We start from the raw sequence: 15,689 nt of genomic DNA on the forward strand, positions 1-15,689 counted from the left end.
AGAAAAACTTTCCCACCACACCGACTTTATTTTTTAAAGGAATGTTTCTTGTTCCATAGGATCTACCTCAGACCCTGGAAATAGAAACAGATCTGAATTATTTTATACCTTAAATGGGTCTTCTGTTGACTCACAGCCGCAATCCAAATCAAAAAATGCATGGCACATTGACGAAGGTAATCTCTCATTGTCGTGTCTTTGTAGTGATCTTCTCCTTCTAACTCATCAGAGAAAACTGGCTTTTTCTCCAATACACGTAGTTTGGGGAGACAGAATTAGAATAGACCGTTCTTTATTAATATTACTAAGCCGAAACAGTGCACACAGTTTGAACTGCACCGCTAAGGTTAAGGAAACGTTCAAAAATGTATTATCAGCTTGTTCTCTCCCCTTCACTGATTTGTCGAGGTCGGAAGATCTCGAGAACCAATTAAAACATTTAAAGACTTTTCAGTCCGGGTCTCTCTTTATCTCTTTAAAACTCTCCCTTTCTTAAAACTCTACCTTCCTGTGGTTCTGGACACCGTTTTCTTCTAGTTTGTTCTTTCCTTTGTTCTTCTGTTCAGCAGATATTTTTTTACCTGCTTACTGTGCGCCATTCATCTAGGCACCGAGGTTACAGAGGCGAGGAAAACGCACGTGGTCCTTGCCCTTTCCGAGCTTACGATCGAGTTGTCACAGCAGACGGTGATCGAACTGTCTGTCACCGGAACGGATGTTGAATCGCAATCGTGACGAGGGCAAGGAGGCACAGGGTGCTGTGACAGTGTAGTAAAGGGTGCTTTCCCCTAGGGGCGCCCAAGGGTGTTTCTCTGAGGGAGGGATGTGAGCTTAGACCAACCAGCCGAGTGGTGGGTCAAGGGAAAGGGGACAGGAGGACCGTTTAGGCGGAGGGAATAACACATGTAAACGTCTTGTGGGAACATGGAGCCTGGTGTTTGCTAAGGACTAAAAAGAGCCAGAACAGAGAGAGACGCATAACAGTTTACGAAAAAGGCAGACAGGGCCAGGGCATGTGGTGTCTGGTGACCCCGTTACAAGGAAACGGAAAGCCACTGAAGTCTTTTCAGCAAGGGGTGACACGACCAGGTTCCCTTTTGAAAAGATCGTCCTGGCTGCAGGGCGGACAGTGGACTGAGATGGGGAGAGGGGAGGCCAGGACGCTGCGGGGGGCTGTCGAGGGGCTAAGGACTGGATTGTCATCACCGGGGCTACGCTGGTTGGGGAAGAGGTGCAAGGTGGATGGCTGCGAGCTGCTGAGGGGCGAATCGATGGACAGTGAGAGCTGAGAAAGGGCACTGAGGACCCCTCGTTTTCCGGCTCGCGTACTGAGATGACCGTGGAGGAGGGTGACAAACCGCTTCTGAACACGTTCAGCTCCAGGGCCCTGTACACTTCCGAGAGGCCATTTGTCAAGTCGGCGGTTGGATGTGCAGATGCGGGGCTCAGCAGTGAGCTGCGAGCTGGAGAAATAAACTCGTAGGTTGCCTTCACATGTGTGGTGATTGAAGCCCCGTGAATATTGTCACCTCAGGAGAGAGTGGGGATCTCACACGTGTCTAGGGAGTATGGCTAGGAGCCGAGTGACTGGGTCATGGGATCTCTACATCTTCCCTGTCCTGAGGGATGCCGGCTGGGTCCCAGGGTGGTCACACCATTTACATGCCGTCAGCCCTGTGGAAGGGTGTCGCTTGCTCCTCGTCCTTACCAGCAGTTAACGTTCTAGGACCATGACTTTCGAAACGATATCCACGTTGGTTTTGACTTTCTTTTATCTGTTTACCAGTGAGCGCAAGAATCCTTTCATTGATTTCTTGGTGATTTAGATTTCTTCTTTGGTCAGTTGCCTTTCAAGTCTTTTGTTCGTTTTTTTTCCTAGATTTTTTTTTTTTCTTCCTGATTTATAGACCTTTTTCAAATTACAATCCTTTGTCAGGTATAAGGATTGATGGTAATTTCTCCTTGTTTTTGATTCATATTTTCACTCTCGTGATGTCTTTTAATGAACCGGTAGCTCTTAATTTTAATGTGGCTATAGTTACTCCTTTCCTTTATGGTTTGTCTACTTCTGTTTAAGAAATTTCTCTCTATCCTAAAGTCATAGAGAACATTCTTCTGTGTTGTCTTCCAAAAATTTATAATTTTACCTTTCTCATTTGTCTTTAAGGCACCTGGAAATGATTTTTTGGTAGAATATCAGTAGGAGTCCAATTTAATTTAAAAAATATGGATAACTGGTTAAGTCAGCACTATTTATTAAGAAGTTCATTCCCTCTCTGTTTATCTGTATTGCCCACCGGGCAACTGCGTTCGTCAGTTTTAACGAAACAGCTTTTGGCTTTGGTTCTCTTCGTTGTACGTTTGTTTTCTCTTTCATTCATTTCTATTTTTGTGTTTATTCTTTCCTCTTGATTCCATTTTTGTTCTCTCTTCTTAAATTGTATGCTGAGTTCATTAATATTACCTTTTTTTGAAATAAACTATTAGGTCTTACATTTCCTTTATAAGTATTACTTCAGCCGCGTTCCTCAGTGTTAATTATTTCCTTCTCTCTGTTTTTATTTTCTTCTTTGTTTAAAAAATTCTTTCTTTTTCGACCCATTTGTTATTTAGAAGCATCTGTCTTAATTTTTTTTTTGCTACCTTTTTGTACTGATTTCTAACAATCGTATTATAGATAATATGTAACCTATATACTACCCATCGAGAATAGCTGTTTTTTGGTTTGAATAGTCGGGTGTCATTTACTGAGGCAGAAACTTTGGAGGTAGCGGGGAGAAGCAGGAGCACTGTTTGGAGACGCTGAGTTCGCGAAGCTTCGAGAATCCTACCGGGGGGCAGGTAGGCAGGTGGACTCCATGTGTATATTAATTTTTACAGACGTAGGGCATGCTTAATGCTCTTGAGCACACTTCTCTAATTAAGAATGATTTTTTTACAGTTGCTGAGGACCCTGCAAAATCACTGACGGAGCTGTCTCCAGATTTCGGACAAGCTTCGCCACCACTGCAGCCCCCTTCCATGAACTCGTCGTCCAGTGAAAACCGGTTTCACTCTTTACCGTTCAGCCTGACGAAGGTGCCCAGTACCAATGGGAGTATCGGCCACAGCCCGCTCTCGCTGTCCGTGCAGTCTGTGATGGGAGAGCTGAACAGCGCCCCTGTCCAGGAGAGCCCCCCCTTAGCCTTGACTTCCGGTAGCTCACACGGTCTGGAAGTGGGCTCGCTGGCCGAGGTGAAGGAGAACCCACCTTTCTATGGGGTGATCCGGTGGATCGGTCAGCCACCAGGACTCAACGAGGTCCTAGCTGGACTGGAGCTGGTAATTTAATTCGACCTACAAATTGCGGTTCTTTTCTATATCTGGTTTTGCATGGATTTTTTTTTTTTCCCCCGTTTTGGCGAAATGTTTTATTTGTCATAAAAGCCATCACTAGAGAAAAATTCGATTACCGTGTTTCCTGACTTCTTTTGCCACCGATTGAGTCTCTGATCCACTTGTTCCAAAGTGGGAGTTGATCTGTGTCCAAGGAATGAAAACTAGATTTTTAGGTTAATATGTTTAGACTCGTTATATTAAGTAGACTACAGTAAGGAAAGCAAATCCGTGACCAGCTTTTGTTTTTCGTCCTCAGTGTCCCTCCCCCATTCATCACTGGCTTTAAGATTAATCACCGGTTTTAGAAATCTTTAGGTATCTTTGGTAGAGGGAAAGATTTTCCCTTTGGACATTAGGAAAGGCATATTGTTTCACATTTCATAATCAGGAGAAGAGAATTTGAGTACATTTAGCTTTTATTTAAATACATTTCTTGAGTTTTGTTGTTTGTTTGCATGCTAGCGAATGCTCTCTCTCTTTTTGGGTTGTAAAAATAAATAGCTCCTTTTCCTCCCTCCCCCCACCCGTTTTCCAGTTTTAATCCTTGTGGAAACGGTGCAGGAAAGTCAGTTAACCAAGGGAGGAGTGAGCATGTACTCCGAAGGAAGTACACTGAGGGCTCCAAACGAGATAAAGGCATTAATGTCTTAAGTCATCAGCTGGGCCCGAAACAGTGATTAGACAACCCCCCTCCCCCTGACGGAGTCCTCAGTGACCTGAGAATTCAGAGAAAGGGCAAACCCGAACCACAAACCTCCGTTCGTTGTGTGCTGTCTTTGCGAGAAGCGGAGTAACGCATGTGGGCGCATCTCTTCATCAGGAGGACGAGTGTGCCGGCTGCACGGACGGGACCTTCCGGGGCACCCGCTATTTCACCTGCGCCCTGAAGAAGGCGCTGTTTGTCAAACTGAAGAGCTGCAGGCCCGACTCGAGGTTCGCCTCGCTGCAGCCCGTCTCCAACCAGATCGAGCGCTGCAACTCCTTAGGTATCCGCACGCCTTCCCTCCGCGCCCCTCGGGGTGACTCCAGTTCCGATCTCATGCCATTTGGCAGTCGGTGGCAGTGCCAGGGTTTAAATTTGTTTCTTGCCAGTTGGTTCATCGAGCTTTTAAATCATAAAGGTTCTTACTTGGTGTATAAGAAAGTGAAGAGTTATCCTGAGAGGGAACATTAAAAAAAAGTGTCAGGAAACGTCCTTGAGACTTAAATAGTGAAAAATAGTGGGATGTTTTTCTCTCTTCCTGTTAATTACAGACACTTAATTTTCAGCGGCGCAGGAGGTAGAGATTGAAACGGGGCTTTCTTGTTGGCACTGTCCTTCCCGTTCGTGTATTGTGCAAGTTCATCAATCAGCACATTTAATCAAGGTGTTGGCATTCGGCATCATTGTAAGAGGTGGTTTTAGATTGCTTGACGGAGGATGCTCTCCTCATCAGCTGTGATAGGTGGCGGTTTCCTGACACTGTCCCCTGCCAGTTTGGGTGATAGCAGTGAAAGTGGCGGCCATTTTTTTGGCAGGATGTAAATAGGAAAACCATCCTCACGGAAAGCACTTTTCATTACAGTTAAAATAGTGGAGTTTTTCGTTTTCTTTTCCAACTTGAAAATGAAGCATCTTCAAACAATAAAATATTTTACTTGGCAGATGCTTTTTTAACATACTATGAAGTGTGTTTAAATTGGGAAGGAAGTGAGGTTGAAAATGAACAGTAGCCAAAGCTGTTCTTTACAAGCCAAGCTGACTAACAATTAACCAAAAACTCACCTTTCACTTACCTTTAAGTTGAGAAATGAATTTTGCAGCAAAATGCAAAAATGTATAAATTTTTGAGTGAAGAAATACGTGGAAATACATACCGTGATTATTTAAAAGAATTGCTATTTTTATTTATTTTTCTTTTCAGCCTTTGGAGGCTACTTAAGTGAAGTAGTAGAAGAAAATACTCCTCCAAAAATGGAAAAAGAGGGGTTAGAGATAATGATTGGAAAGAAGAAAGGGATCCAGGGCCATTACAACTCTTGTTACTTGGACTCGACCTTATTCTGGTAAGATTAAAATCAGCGCAGGAGGAGCATGCTGCCACCTGCCCTCATGGTCATGCTTCTTATTGTTAGTCCGATCGGCATGGTCTAGCTTCTTCAGGAGCCAAGGGGAAATATTTATTTCTGGCAGGGACGTGGGGCTGGGAGGGGGCTCAGGAAAGAAAGGGAGATTTGCATTCCAGTATATGCTCCTTGGAAGCTGTCGAATGTGGTCTCGTGTGCCTGCGTCTGGAAAGTTAACACGAAGCGTAACGCGGGGAATGATGGCGAGCAGGTGGATGGTGGCGTGACAGGTGGAGCGGGCGCTGCGAGAGCGCGCGGGTCCCATGGCCCAAGAGTGTAGCACAGCGTCTCCGTGCACGTGTCAAATGTCGCGACTTGCAAGAAGCCGTGGGCTGCTGTGTGTTTGCTTTGCTAGGCGGGAGCAGTCATAAAAGGACTTCATTTTCAGCCGAAGCCCAGTTACCCTCGTCTGTGTAGTTTATTCCAAAGTGGAACAACTTGGCATGGCAAGAATTTCGACACTATGAAGACCGAACCAAGTACTCTGCCAGTTAAATCGAGTGTCACCGTCCAGCTCTGGACGGCCGTGTCATAAGAATCAGGAAGTTAGTGAGATGTTAAAAATTTAAAGGTAGGGAGAAGGGTAAAAGTGGCGGCCATTTTTTTGGCAGGATGCTTCCACTCAGATCTATTGACATAAAGCAAAGATTGACATAATGTTCTTTAGATTTCCTGATACAAATCTATCAGCCAGAGCTTTTCTCATACCAGCAAGTTACCGCTGTCAGCCAATCACAAGTGATTTCGGCGATTAAAGAAATTTAGATCTCTGCAGTGGGGCGTGGGGAGAGACGGGGGTGGCATCTGGAGCAGGTGACATGTCGGAGCGTGTTCGCTTTGGAGTTTAGCTTCCACACTCCTCCCTGCTGCCTGCTTGTGGTCTGACTCAGGTCGGTCGGCCCTCTTCCAGCTTCTGCAGAGAACTTTTCCCAGCGTGGCGAAGGCATGCTTTTATCCTTTAGGCCTGCCAGTCCGTAGCTTGCCTTGACATTAGTATTGTCCTTAACCTGGAGGAGCTCTAGGCCGGGGTGGCCGAACCGTGACAGGGCCCTTGGGAACCTGTGGGAATGAAAATCCTAATTTGTTCGTTATTTGTTCTCCGGACTTGGTGGTTTTTCTCTTCGTGTTCTTTTCAGTATGAGTTTCTCAAATAATAACACGTTTATAGCATGAGGAAAATTTCTTTTCATTTTGCAGCTTGTTTGCTTTTAGTTCTGTTCTGGACACCGTGTTACTTAGACCCAAAGAAAAGAATGATGTAGAATATTATAGTGAAACTCAAGAGCTACTGAGGACAGAAATTGTGAATCCTCTGAGAATGTAAGTAGAAGATGTATAGTTATTTTTCTTTTACATGGTGTCCTATATACTGTTTTGTTTTTTTTTTTGTAGAGTAATTAATTTATGTCCTGCTTTCATTTAGTAAGAAATGGGCAAAAATTAGTTCTCTTGATGAAGTTTTAACCATTTTTTAAACTTTTGGTCTGTGTACTGCCTTTACTTATTTAATTTCTTAAATCTGGCCATGGTATATAGCACATAATGTATGAAGTGATGGAACCATTTTGGTAGAGTATACTATAATTTAGCAAGTACAGTAGATTTAGACAAAATCATGCAGTGTAAAGCATTTGGGATTCCTGTCTTCTGAAGCAGTTTATTCCAACAGTGCCCCAACAACAGTCAGGCTTATTAGTTCAATTGGCGTGGCCCAGCTTATTAAGCTTAATTTTACTTGAAAGAAAAGGAGCGAGGGAAAATTTTTATTCATGGAGTAGCTGGTATTTATTAGTTCTGTATTAGAAAGAGATGAAGTGTATTTTATTAACACATCTTGGTTAAAGGAATATGTTTAGGCCCCGTTTCACTTCCCTTAAAAAAAAAGTGATGTTTTTGCTCATTCCCTAGCTTAAGAATTATAAATATGCCTTTCTCTGGGGACAGGAAGCAGTTTGTAAGAGTTCAAGCACAAGCGACGAGACGTCTAGTAAAGACCTGTGATAAGTGGCAGAGGAATATATGATCCTGTCACATTATAAAATTTAAATTATGAAGAGTTAGGGCCATAGATCATAAAACAGATTTGTTTATTTAGGAACATAGGGAGAAAACTATATAATTTAAAGTTCATATTAAACTAAATTTAAATTTTGTGCCATATGTTTCTTATTTAACAATTAAAATGAAAAAGTAGTTTGATACAAGATCTTGACCAAAAAAATGCAAAGTACTGAAATATAGTGAGCATTCAGATGACCTACTGTATAACCTGACTAGGAAAGTAAATTGTAAGTGAATAAATTTTCCACTTACATCTTTTGTTTCCCTAAATTCTGTAATGATGAAAACGTCTGTAGTTTTTACCCCTTAAGATAATCACGAGTCTCGATTTTTGCATCAATTATTTTGTATTATTTGTATAAATGCAAAGTTTTAAACGGCACCGTTTTTTCCCTCAAGTGATTGACACTAGAACAAGACAGATCCAGTCCGAAACCGCGTCCTTTCCTTCCCAAACCCCGTCGCACATTAATAAACATTCTTTGGATTCTACGTCCAACCAGTTCGGAGTCCTGGTTAGCCCGACTTTGTCACCCTGTCCACAGACATCCTGTCGCGATCAGGATTCTGTGTGTCTGCAGCGTCCCTGTGTCGTGGAACCTGTTTTTTCACTATATTCATTTTTTTTTTTTTGTATTCTCAGTGGCTAAAAGCTTAGATTTCTATGGAAGTGGTAGGTACGCAGTACGTGTTGGCTGCAGAGTTAACGAGTGAGTGAACAGTCAGCACAAACAGCGGCTGTGAAACAAGCTAGTTCTCAGCGCACTATTAAGTCTACGGTGGCCTCTCCCGTCTCTTCCGAAGCCATTGTTAGAATCAAAGTTTTGTCACGGATTGACATTAAACGTGTTGAACGTGTCCTGCATTCAGACAAAGATGAGAGAAAATGTCGTAATTATGATGATTAGTTTGATCGCAGATTTTAGATTTTTCTTCCCCTTTCATCTTTTAGTATTGAAAGGGCTCCCCCTCCACATAGTATATTCCGTTTTACAGTTAGTTTTAACTCCTTAAGCAAATAGTATTAAAAAACCAGTCGTCATAAATTGAAAACATTTTTTCTTGTATTAGTGTGTGATCATTATTTTTAGGGTATAATAGTGTCTGGGATAACTCCGCTTCTAGATTTTTAATTTTTCAAACCTCAAGAAGAAGCCCATAATTGTATTCTTCAAAAAACTATCTAACCTATCGATTTATGATATGCTAGAATTATATAAGAAATGTGTGATTGTCAAAATATATTAATGTATATGCCAGTATTAATATTTTTTTACTAACATAGATATGGATATGTGTGTGCAACAAAGATTATGAAACTGAGAAAAATACTTGAAAAAGTTGAGGCCGCATCAGGATTTACTTCTGAAGAAAAAGGTGACTGTCTTAACATATAGGACATGCATCAAACATAATTTGAAAGCATATTCTAACTTATTGACTGAAATGTGTGTCTGTGTAGTTTTATTAATAAATAGAAATTTCTGTGTGGTTTCTAATTTTCTCCCTTTTAAAAATGTTTCCTCTGTTTTAAAAGTGAGTGGCGCTGTGGGATAGTGAACTCCTTCGAGAAATTGGCTGGTTGTACTGTGTTAAATGAATAAAAAAGGTTATTTCCTTACTGTCCATTAGTGATATTCAGACATGGGTGAAGGGTGACCGCGTTGGGTCATCCACATTGTCCCACGTGGCTTTCCTTGTTACAGAGGGAGCTACAAAGTGGCCCGCTAGGATTAAGGTCAGAGTCAGCGTTTCAATCTGTTCGTAGCTAATGGATTTACTCAGATGCAGCTCTTGACTTTGAATGGGTGAGCAGCCTGTCGTAACCAGCTGTAACGTTTGGAGTCTTGGTAAATATTTAAATATCAAGAGAAGACAAGGTCATACTTCAGATTTTATTCCACTTGTCTTAAGCCTCACCCCCCCCCAAGTTTAAATTATTTCACTTTATGTGACTTATTAAACCTTTTCAAATGCATTAAAATTATAACAAAATCAGAATATAATGCTTTATCATATCCTTTATATTTTTCATTAGAAAAACTGGAGAACTATGCTTTTAATTGAAATGATATTGATTATGAAATCGAATTCAATATAAGAATATGACTGTTATAAATTATAAAACAGAATGATTTGAAAGTTTTGTCTGTCACTTATTTGATTTTTTATTTTCTCCTAGATCCTGAAGAATTCTTGAATATTTTGTTTCATCATATTTTAAGGGTAGAACCATTATTAAAAATAAGGTAACTTTTAAATTGTTACAGAAACATTGGAAAAACAACAGCCCTCATTTCATCATTCAGAAATGATTTCTTCAGTGATTACTTAATACTGTTTTTGTGTAGGGGTCTTAATATGCTAGGTTCCTACCATGCAAATTAATTTTAATCACTGTCTTCTCCAGAGTATCATACTTAACTTGAAGGATGAATCCAGTATAAATTTGTGCTTTTAATTTTAACCCGAGTGATAAATATCATTGCAAATCAGTTTCTTATGAAACGGTTTATAAATATTTTTGTATTTTTGTGATTTAAATTAATGAACCCTTTTAAGAGGAGCTTATTCTAACCTAATCAAACACAGTGAGAACACTGATTTTGACTACCCATCACTCAAAGAATTAATTTAGCCTTAAATTGGCTCTTGTATTCCCAGCTTTATAACTTGGTCTTTTTTCCTCCATCTGAAATGAAAGCCTTGAATCTAATGCAGTAAAGTTCTTACTGAGTTATTCCAAATGGATGAATTTTCCAGATGGTTCGAATGCTGGACCTTTGTACATTTTAGTCTGGGTGTCTCTGTTTAAAATCTCGCTGATGTATCATTTACTTCCCTAAAAGCTAATCACAGACAAGTACTCTTACCTCTGTGTCTTCAGTGATGGTTTTGATGGTGGATTAAAAGAAGGGATGATGTACCCACAGTTATATTTTGATGTTATTTTGGATGTTCTAACTAATGAAATAAGGCAGGATACATAAACATCAAGAGTTCATATTTATTATCTATTCAAAGATGCTATAGCTGTGAGTATACCTAGAAAATCCTAGAGAATTGTTTAGAAACTGCTAGTATTACCAAAAGAATTTATAATTTGACCATGTAGGAAAAAATTATGGAGAAATCAACAGTATTTCTGTATATCCTCTAGCAAATGAAAAAGAGATATAGTTTCATATTTCATGAAGATATAAATTGCCAAGAAGTCAATTCTATCGAGATAAGTTTTTTAAAAGATTTGCATTGAGCTGGAAGGTGATTTGATTAATTAGTGAGAAAGTTTGTGTTCCAGGTAGGAAGGTTAAGTAACTTAAAGATATTAATTTTTTTAAATAAAATAATTCGCATATAAGCAAGATCTGAACTCTGTAAGTGATTTTAGTGTTCTCTTCTAGGTGAAATGGGCGAAAAATTTGAAGTTTTATTTTTTTTTTAAAGAATTCTATTTGAAGCTATAGAGGCAAAGCGGTCGACTTTTAAAACAGTGTGATACTGGTATAAAATTAGAAATACAGGTCAATAGACCTGAATGGAAAGCTCAGAAATAGAATTGACTGTATGTACTATTTCAATCTCTTGCAAGTCAGCTTTCAGATGGAAATAGGAGGGAAAGACATGTTTACTAAATGATGTAGGAAATCTAGCAGGCAATTTGCGAGGAAAAGTCACTTTTGTTTCTCATCTTCAAGAGATAAATTCCAGATGATTAAAACAGTCGTCATTCTTTCTTGCCTGGCCCAACACCCCTGGGGATGTCATTCGGGCCCAGTGATAACACAGGATGAATAGTGCAGTGATCCTCCGAGGGCGTTAGGAGGGACCAGACACAGATGGGAACACATCGCGGGTGTCTGAAGGCCTCGTAGCTTTGAAAGGGCCTTGGGCACTTCAAACACCCCTCCCCTTCAGCAACATCTTCATACTGAGAATCGCTGGTTTAAAGATTATAAAAAGATATAAGATGATGCTTTGAAAGTTAGCCCTTTTCCCCCGAGTGTTATTATTCCCTTCCAAGAGCCTTTCTTTCCGAGGGAGCCTCAGCTGATGCAACAGATAGGATGAGCACCTTCGAAGAGACTGTAGACTATTCTTAAATGATGGAAGAGACAAAAGAAGGACTTAGATACCTATGAAGGATAAATGCAGATTTGATAACAAACAAAATCCAATAAACAAAAATGGAATTCCCAGAAATAGAATACAAAAGTAATGTCTGTATCTCCATGTGTGATAGATACATGGTTGGGCGGGGTCACCTCCCTGGCTGCAGCATGTACAGCTGAAGAGAGAGTTGCTTATTTGGAAAGCAGATCTGAAGAAATTACCCAGAATGTAGCTCAAAGGGATAAAGGGTTGTCGCCCCCTTCTGTCCCAGTATCACGGGCCGTTTGTCTGGCATTCCCATTTCTGGGTCTCCTCTCTCTCCCCGTGTTTGCTCCTTGGTGCTCCCTTCACCCCGCCCCCCGTCCCCATCACCGTTATTATTTCTAATCGCTACTGACCTCTACTACTTTCTGCTTTCTTAGTTTCCTGTCTTATTTTTTTTTCTGTTACCTATTAATTTTTTAAATGCCTTTTGGCTTTCACAGAAAAATGCTTGCCTTTTGTAGTCATCAGCGACCCATTAAAATATCGATATAGCAGATAACCTTCAAATTTTTTGGTTATCGTTTCTATTTGTTGTAGGTTCTCAAAAATGTGCTGTGTTACTGAATAAATTTTGTTTACTTCAGAGTCTAAGTCGCTTTGGGAAGCGAGGGTTTCTGAAGGTTGGTCTCTAAATAGCTGAGGTTTTATGATGAAAACTATGTTAATATTTTTCCCTAAAAATCTTGAAATCTAGATAATAAATCTAGATATAAACAGTCTGACTCTATACCCAGAAATTCTGCTAAAAAGGTAAATAGTAAATTTAAAGATGATTAATTCTTCGATAGTTAGCCTTAAAGATTAATGCGTTCTATAGTAAAATAGTGAGAATCGTCCGCGGTAAGGACAGCAGCGTGATCAGCACGTCGTGGGCACTCATGTGGCATTTGTCGAATAAATGGGTGACCGCACAGAGACAGCACGTGTGGTGGAGAGGACAGCGGGTGGCGGTTGGGACAGCTGGGTCCTGCACCCTCTGCTTTTGACTTGCTGGGAAGTGATGGTCCCGCCCTAGATCTCTGGCCCTTCGTTTTAGAAATGAAGAGTTTGGTCTCAATGGTCTGTAAGGGTGTGTCTCATTCAGCCATATAAGAACTTACTTTCCTGTTTCAGGTGTTAGATGCGCTTTGCTGCTTTCTAGATTTGAACAGTTAAGTTGAACAAGTGACTCGAGCTTCTGGTTATTACACAGTGCTTCTCGATTGCAGTGTTACTTATTCCATTATTTTTATCCTGATCGCTGAATTTTTCAGTATGAAAACTAAAGCAAGAAATCGTTTTTAAGGTCTCATGCACAAGGACATTTCATTGTTTTATCTAAATTATTGTCTGTCGCTCTGACTGTATAAAGTTGCAGCTTCAATTTCATGGGTTTTTTTCTATTCTCAAGTACTTTTGGAACAAGTCCACATTTTGATCTAGGTATTTCAGGAATAAATTATATGTGTGTGTGTGTGTGTTTGTTTGTTTGTTTGTTTTGCATGTTTTTTAGATCAGCAGGTCAAAAAGTACAAGATTGTTACTTCTATCAAATTTTTATGGAAAAAAATGAGAAAGTTGGAGTTCCTACCATTCAGCAGTTGTTAGAATGGTCTTTTATCAACAGTAACCTGAAATTTGCAGAGGTTAGTGATAATTACTTATTATATTTTACATGAAAGTTCTTAGGATTCTTACAACTACTGGTAGATCCAATAACTATTATTTTTAACCCACTGAGCAGTTAGAAAAATAAGCTGTTAACAAAACATAAAATTCTTTTAAAAAGCACAGTGTTTCAACTTTGTCCTTGTAGAAAATGTCTTAGAATTAAGATCAAACTTTGTAGATTTTTGGTGCCAAAGAAAATATCAAGCTAATTTGTAACTTGAAAACTTGTAAGTAGTTTCAAGCAAAGATTTATGTTTTTTTTTAAAGTTATTTTACCAATTTAACATTTCACTCAATTCAGATTTTACCCAAGCGTATTACTCAAATATTAAAAAAAAGTTTACTTTTCCTCCTTCAGTAAGAGACCAAATAAATTCACTTATATTGGTATCGTTAATGAACAAGTAATGTAAATTATCTTTCCTTCACTTTATTGAGATTCTTCATGATCTTGGTCGTCCATGTTTGTGGTTTATCTTTATTGTATTCATTTTAGGAATGTTCTGGTAAAACCTTAACAGTGACAGTTATTTATTTGCGAATATAAGGAATAGGGTACTTCAGCGATGGCAGTTTTTAAATTATATTTGCAAAAACAATTTTCCCAAAACATTTATTAAATTTAAACCTAAAGTAGAATGTCACTCTAGATAGTCGTCATATTCTGAGACCCAAGGGTGTTGACCTGCCTGACCTCTGGGTGCCCGTGCGTCCCTGGGGTCTTGGATACCTGGAGTCGTGGCTCGTTGGTGCTCAGCCTTCACCTTGCACGTTCACACGTGGGTCCTGTGTTACAGGCCGTCAGTGTTACGGCGAAACTACTGCCTGGTTTGAGAACCGTGTCTGTTTTCAGTTTCTTAGGGCCAAGTTTTGTTCAGCACTTCGATTCTGAAAATATACATCTTTTCTTTTTAGGCACCGTCATGTCTGATTATTCAGATGCCTCGGTTTGGAAAAGACTTTAAACTATTTAAAAAAATTTTTCCTTCTCTGGAATTAAATATAACAGATTTACTTGAAGACAGTAAGTATGAGGTTTTTTAGTTCGTTCTGTTCTTCAGGAGTAGGCCGTCAGGGCATGCTCCATAATTGTGGACGAGTGTCTAACAGGACACAAGTCTCCTAAAAGGCAGTTCGGCATCTGGGAGGAGCCTGGGAGCATTAAGCTAGTAATTCCTGTTCTAGGAATTTATTCTCAGAAAATAATCAGACACACAGATAACTATCTTATATGCAAATGTTTATTGTTGCATGATTAAGAAATTAGAAACAATCTGTATTAACAAGAGGGGAGTGGTTAGGTGAATTATGGTCTGTCAAAGGATTACTGCCATGAAGATCCATGTTTTTGACACCAACACGTGTAAACGGGGTCATTGTGTAACGTTAGGATACTTCGGACAGCAGGAGCCACAAACACGCATGCGCGCACGCAGCTCTGTAAATGTGCAGACGTGACATAATGGGGGAGATTCGTGATAGCACTGGCAGTGGTTTTCTATGGCTAACTAAACCTGCGGGTGCTTTGGCTTTTCTTCTTTATACTGTCGTCTTTCTTTGAATTTTCATCAGTAGACGTTTTATAATTGAGAGAAAACAGCCTGGAATATAGTAATTACAAAATTTGCCATCTAGTCAGAGAAAATGTCTTTAAAGGTATGCCGAATTCAAGGAAATCCGGTTTAAAGTCACGGGGTGGGGCGGGGAGACGTTATTTAGTCCACGAGCATTATCTTTAAAGCTTAACTTTTTACTCTTGTTAATGAAAGAAAGCCCCTCTTTCAAGTTTCCTTAACACGCCTCTCCCTCCCGCCGCCCCAGCCCCTCGGCAGTGCCGGATCTGCGGCGGGCTGGCCATGTACGAGTGTCGAGAATGCTATGATGACGGCGACATCGCCGCCGGCAAGATCAAGCAGTTTTGCAAAACCTGCAACACTCAAGTAAGTTTGGCCTCACTCACGGACGTTCCCTCGCTAAAGTACTTGCGACGAAAACAGGTGTCAGGTTTCGAATAGTTTTCGAACTCATAATTCACTCCTGGAAATGCACAAGGGAGCGGTGTCGTTTCGGCGTCTCCCGGGCCTGTGGTTGACACGGTGACCTCGGCGCCCCGGGCGACGGGCCTGGCCGCCGTTAGGGGGCGCGCTCCGTGCACGCGCACGGCGGCTTTGGCTCAGTCCGGTTCCGTTTCAGGTCCACCTGCATCCCAAGAGACTGAATCACAAATATAACCCAGTGTCACTGCCCAAAGACCTGCCGGACCGGGACTGGCGGCACGGCTGCGTCCCCTGCCAGAAGATGGAGCTGTTCGCCGTGCTCTGCATAGAAACGAGCCA

General features: G+C 40.7%; 1 protein-coding gene across 1 annotated transcript in view; it reads left to right on the forward strand.

Annotated features, from left to right (window-relative positions):
* The window catches only part of CYLD (CYLD lysine 63 deubiquitinase), a 41,728-nt gene that overhangs the window by 23,747 nt on the left and 2,292 nt on the right, over nt 1–15,689 (forward strand). The window contains exons 7-17 of the mRNA XM_025044597.1: nt 60–176; nt 2,942–3,321; nt 4,199–4,364; nt 5,283–5,424; nt 6,682–6,804; nt 8,831–8,922; nt 9,728–9,794; nt 13,196–13,328; nt 14,269–14,377; nt 15,175–15,293; nt 15,547–15,685. Of these exons, the coding sequence (XP_024900365.1) occupies nt 60–176; nt 2,942–3,321; nt 4,199–4,364; nt 5,283–5,424; nt 6,682–6,804; nt 8,831–8,922; nt 9,728–9,794; nt 13,196–13,328; nt 14,269–14,377; nt 15,175–15,293; nt 15,547–15,685 (1,587 nt within the window). The remainder of the gene's footprint in view (nt 1–59; nt 177–2,941; nt 3,322–4,198; nt 4,365–5,282; nt 5,425–6,681; nt 6,805–8,830; nt 8,923–9,727; nt 9,795–13,195; nt 13,329–14,268; nt 14,378–15,174; nt 15,294–15,546; nt 15,686–15,689) is intronic.

The sequence above is a fragment of the Pteropus alecto genome, unplaced genomic scaffold (genome assembly GCF_000325575.1).
Source record: "Pteropus alecto unplaced genomic scaffold, ASM32557v1 scaffold123, whole genome shotgun sequence".
NCBI lineage: Eukaryota > Metazoa > Chordata > Mammalia > Chiroptera > Pteropodidae > Pteropus > Pteropus alecto.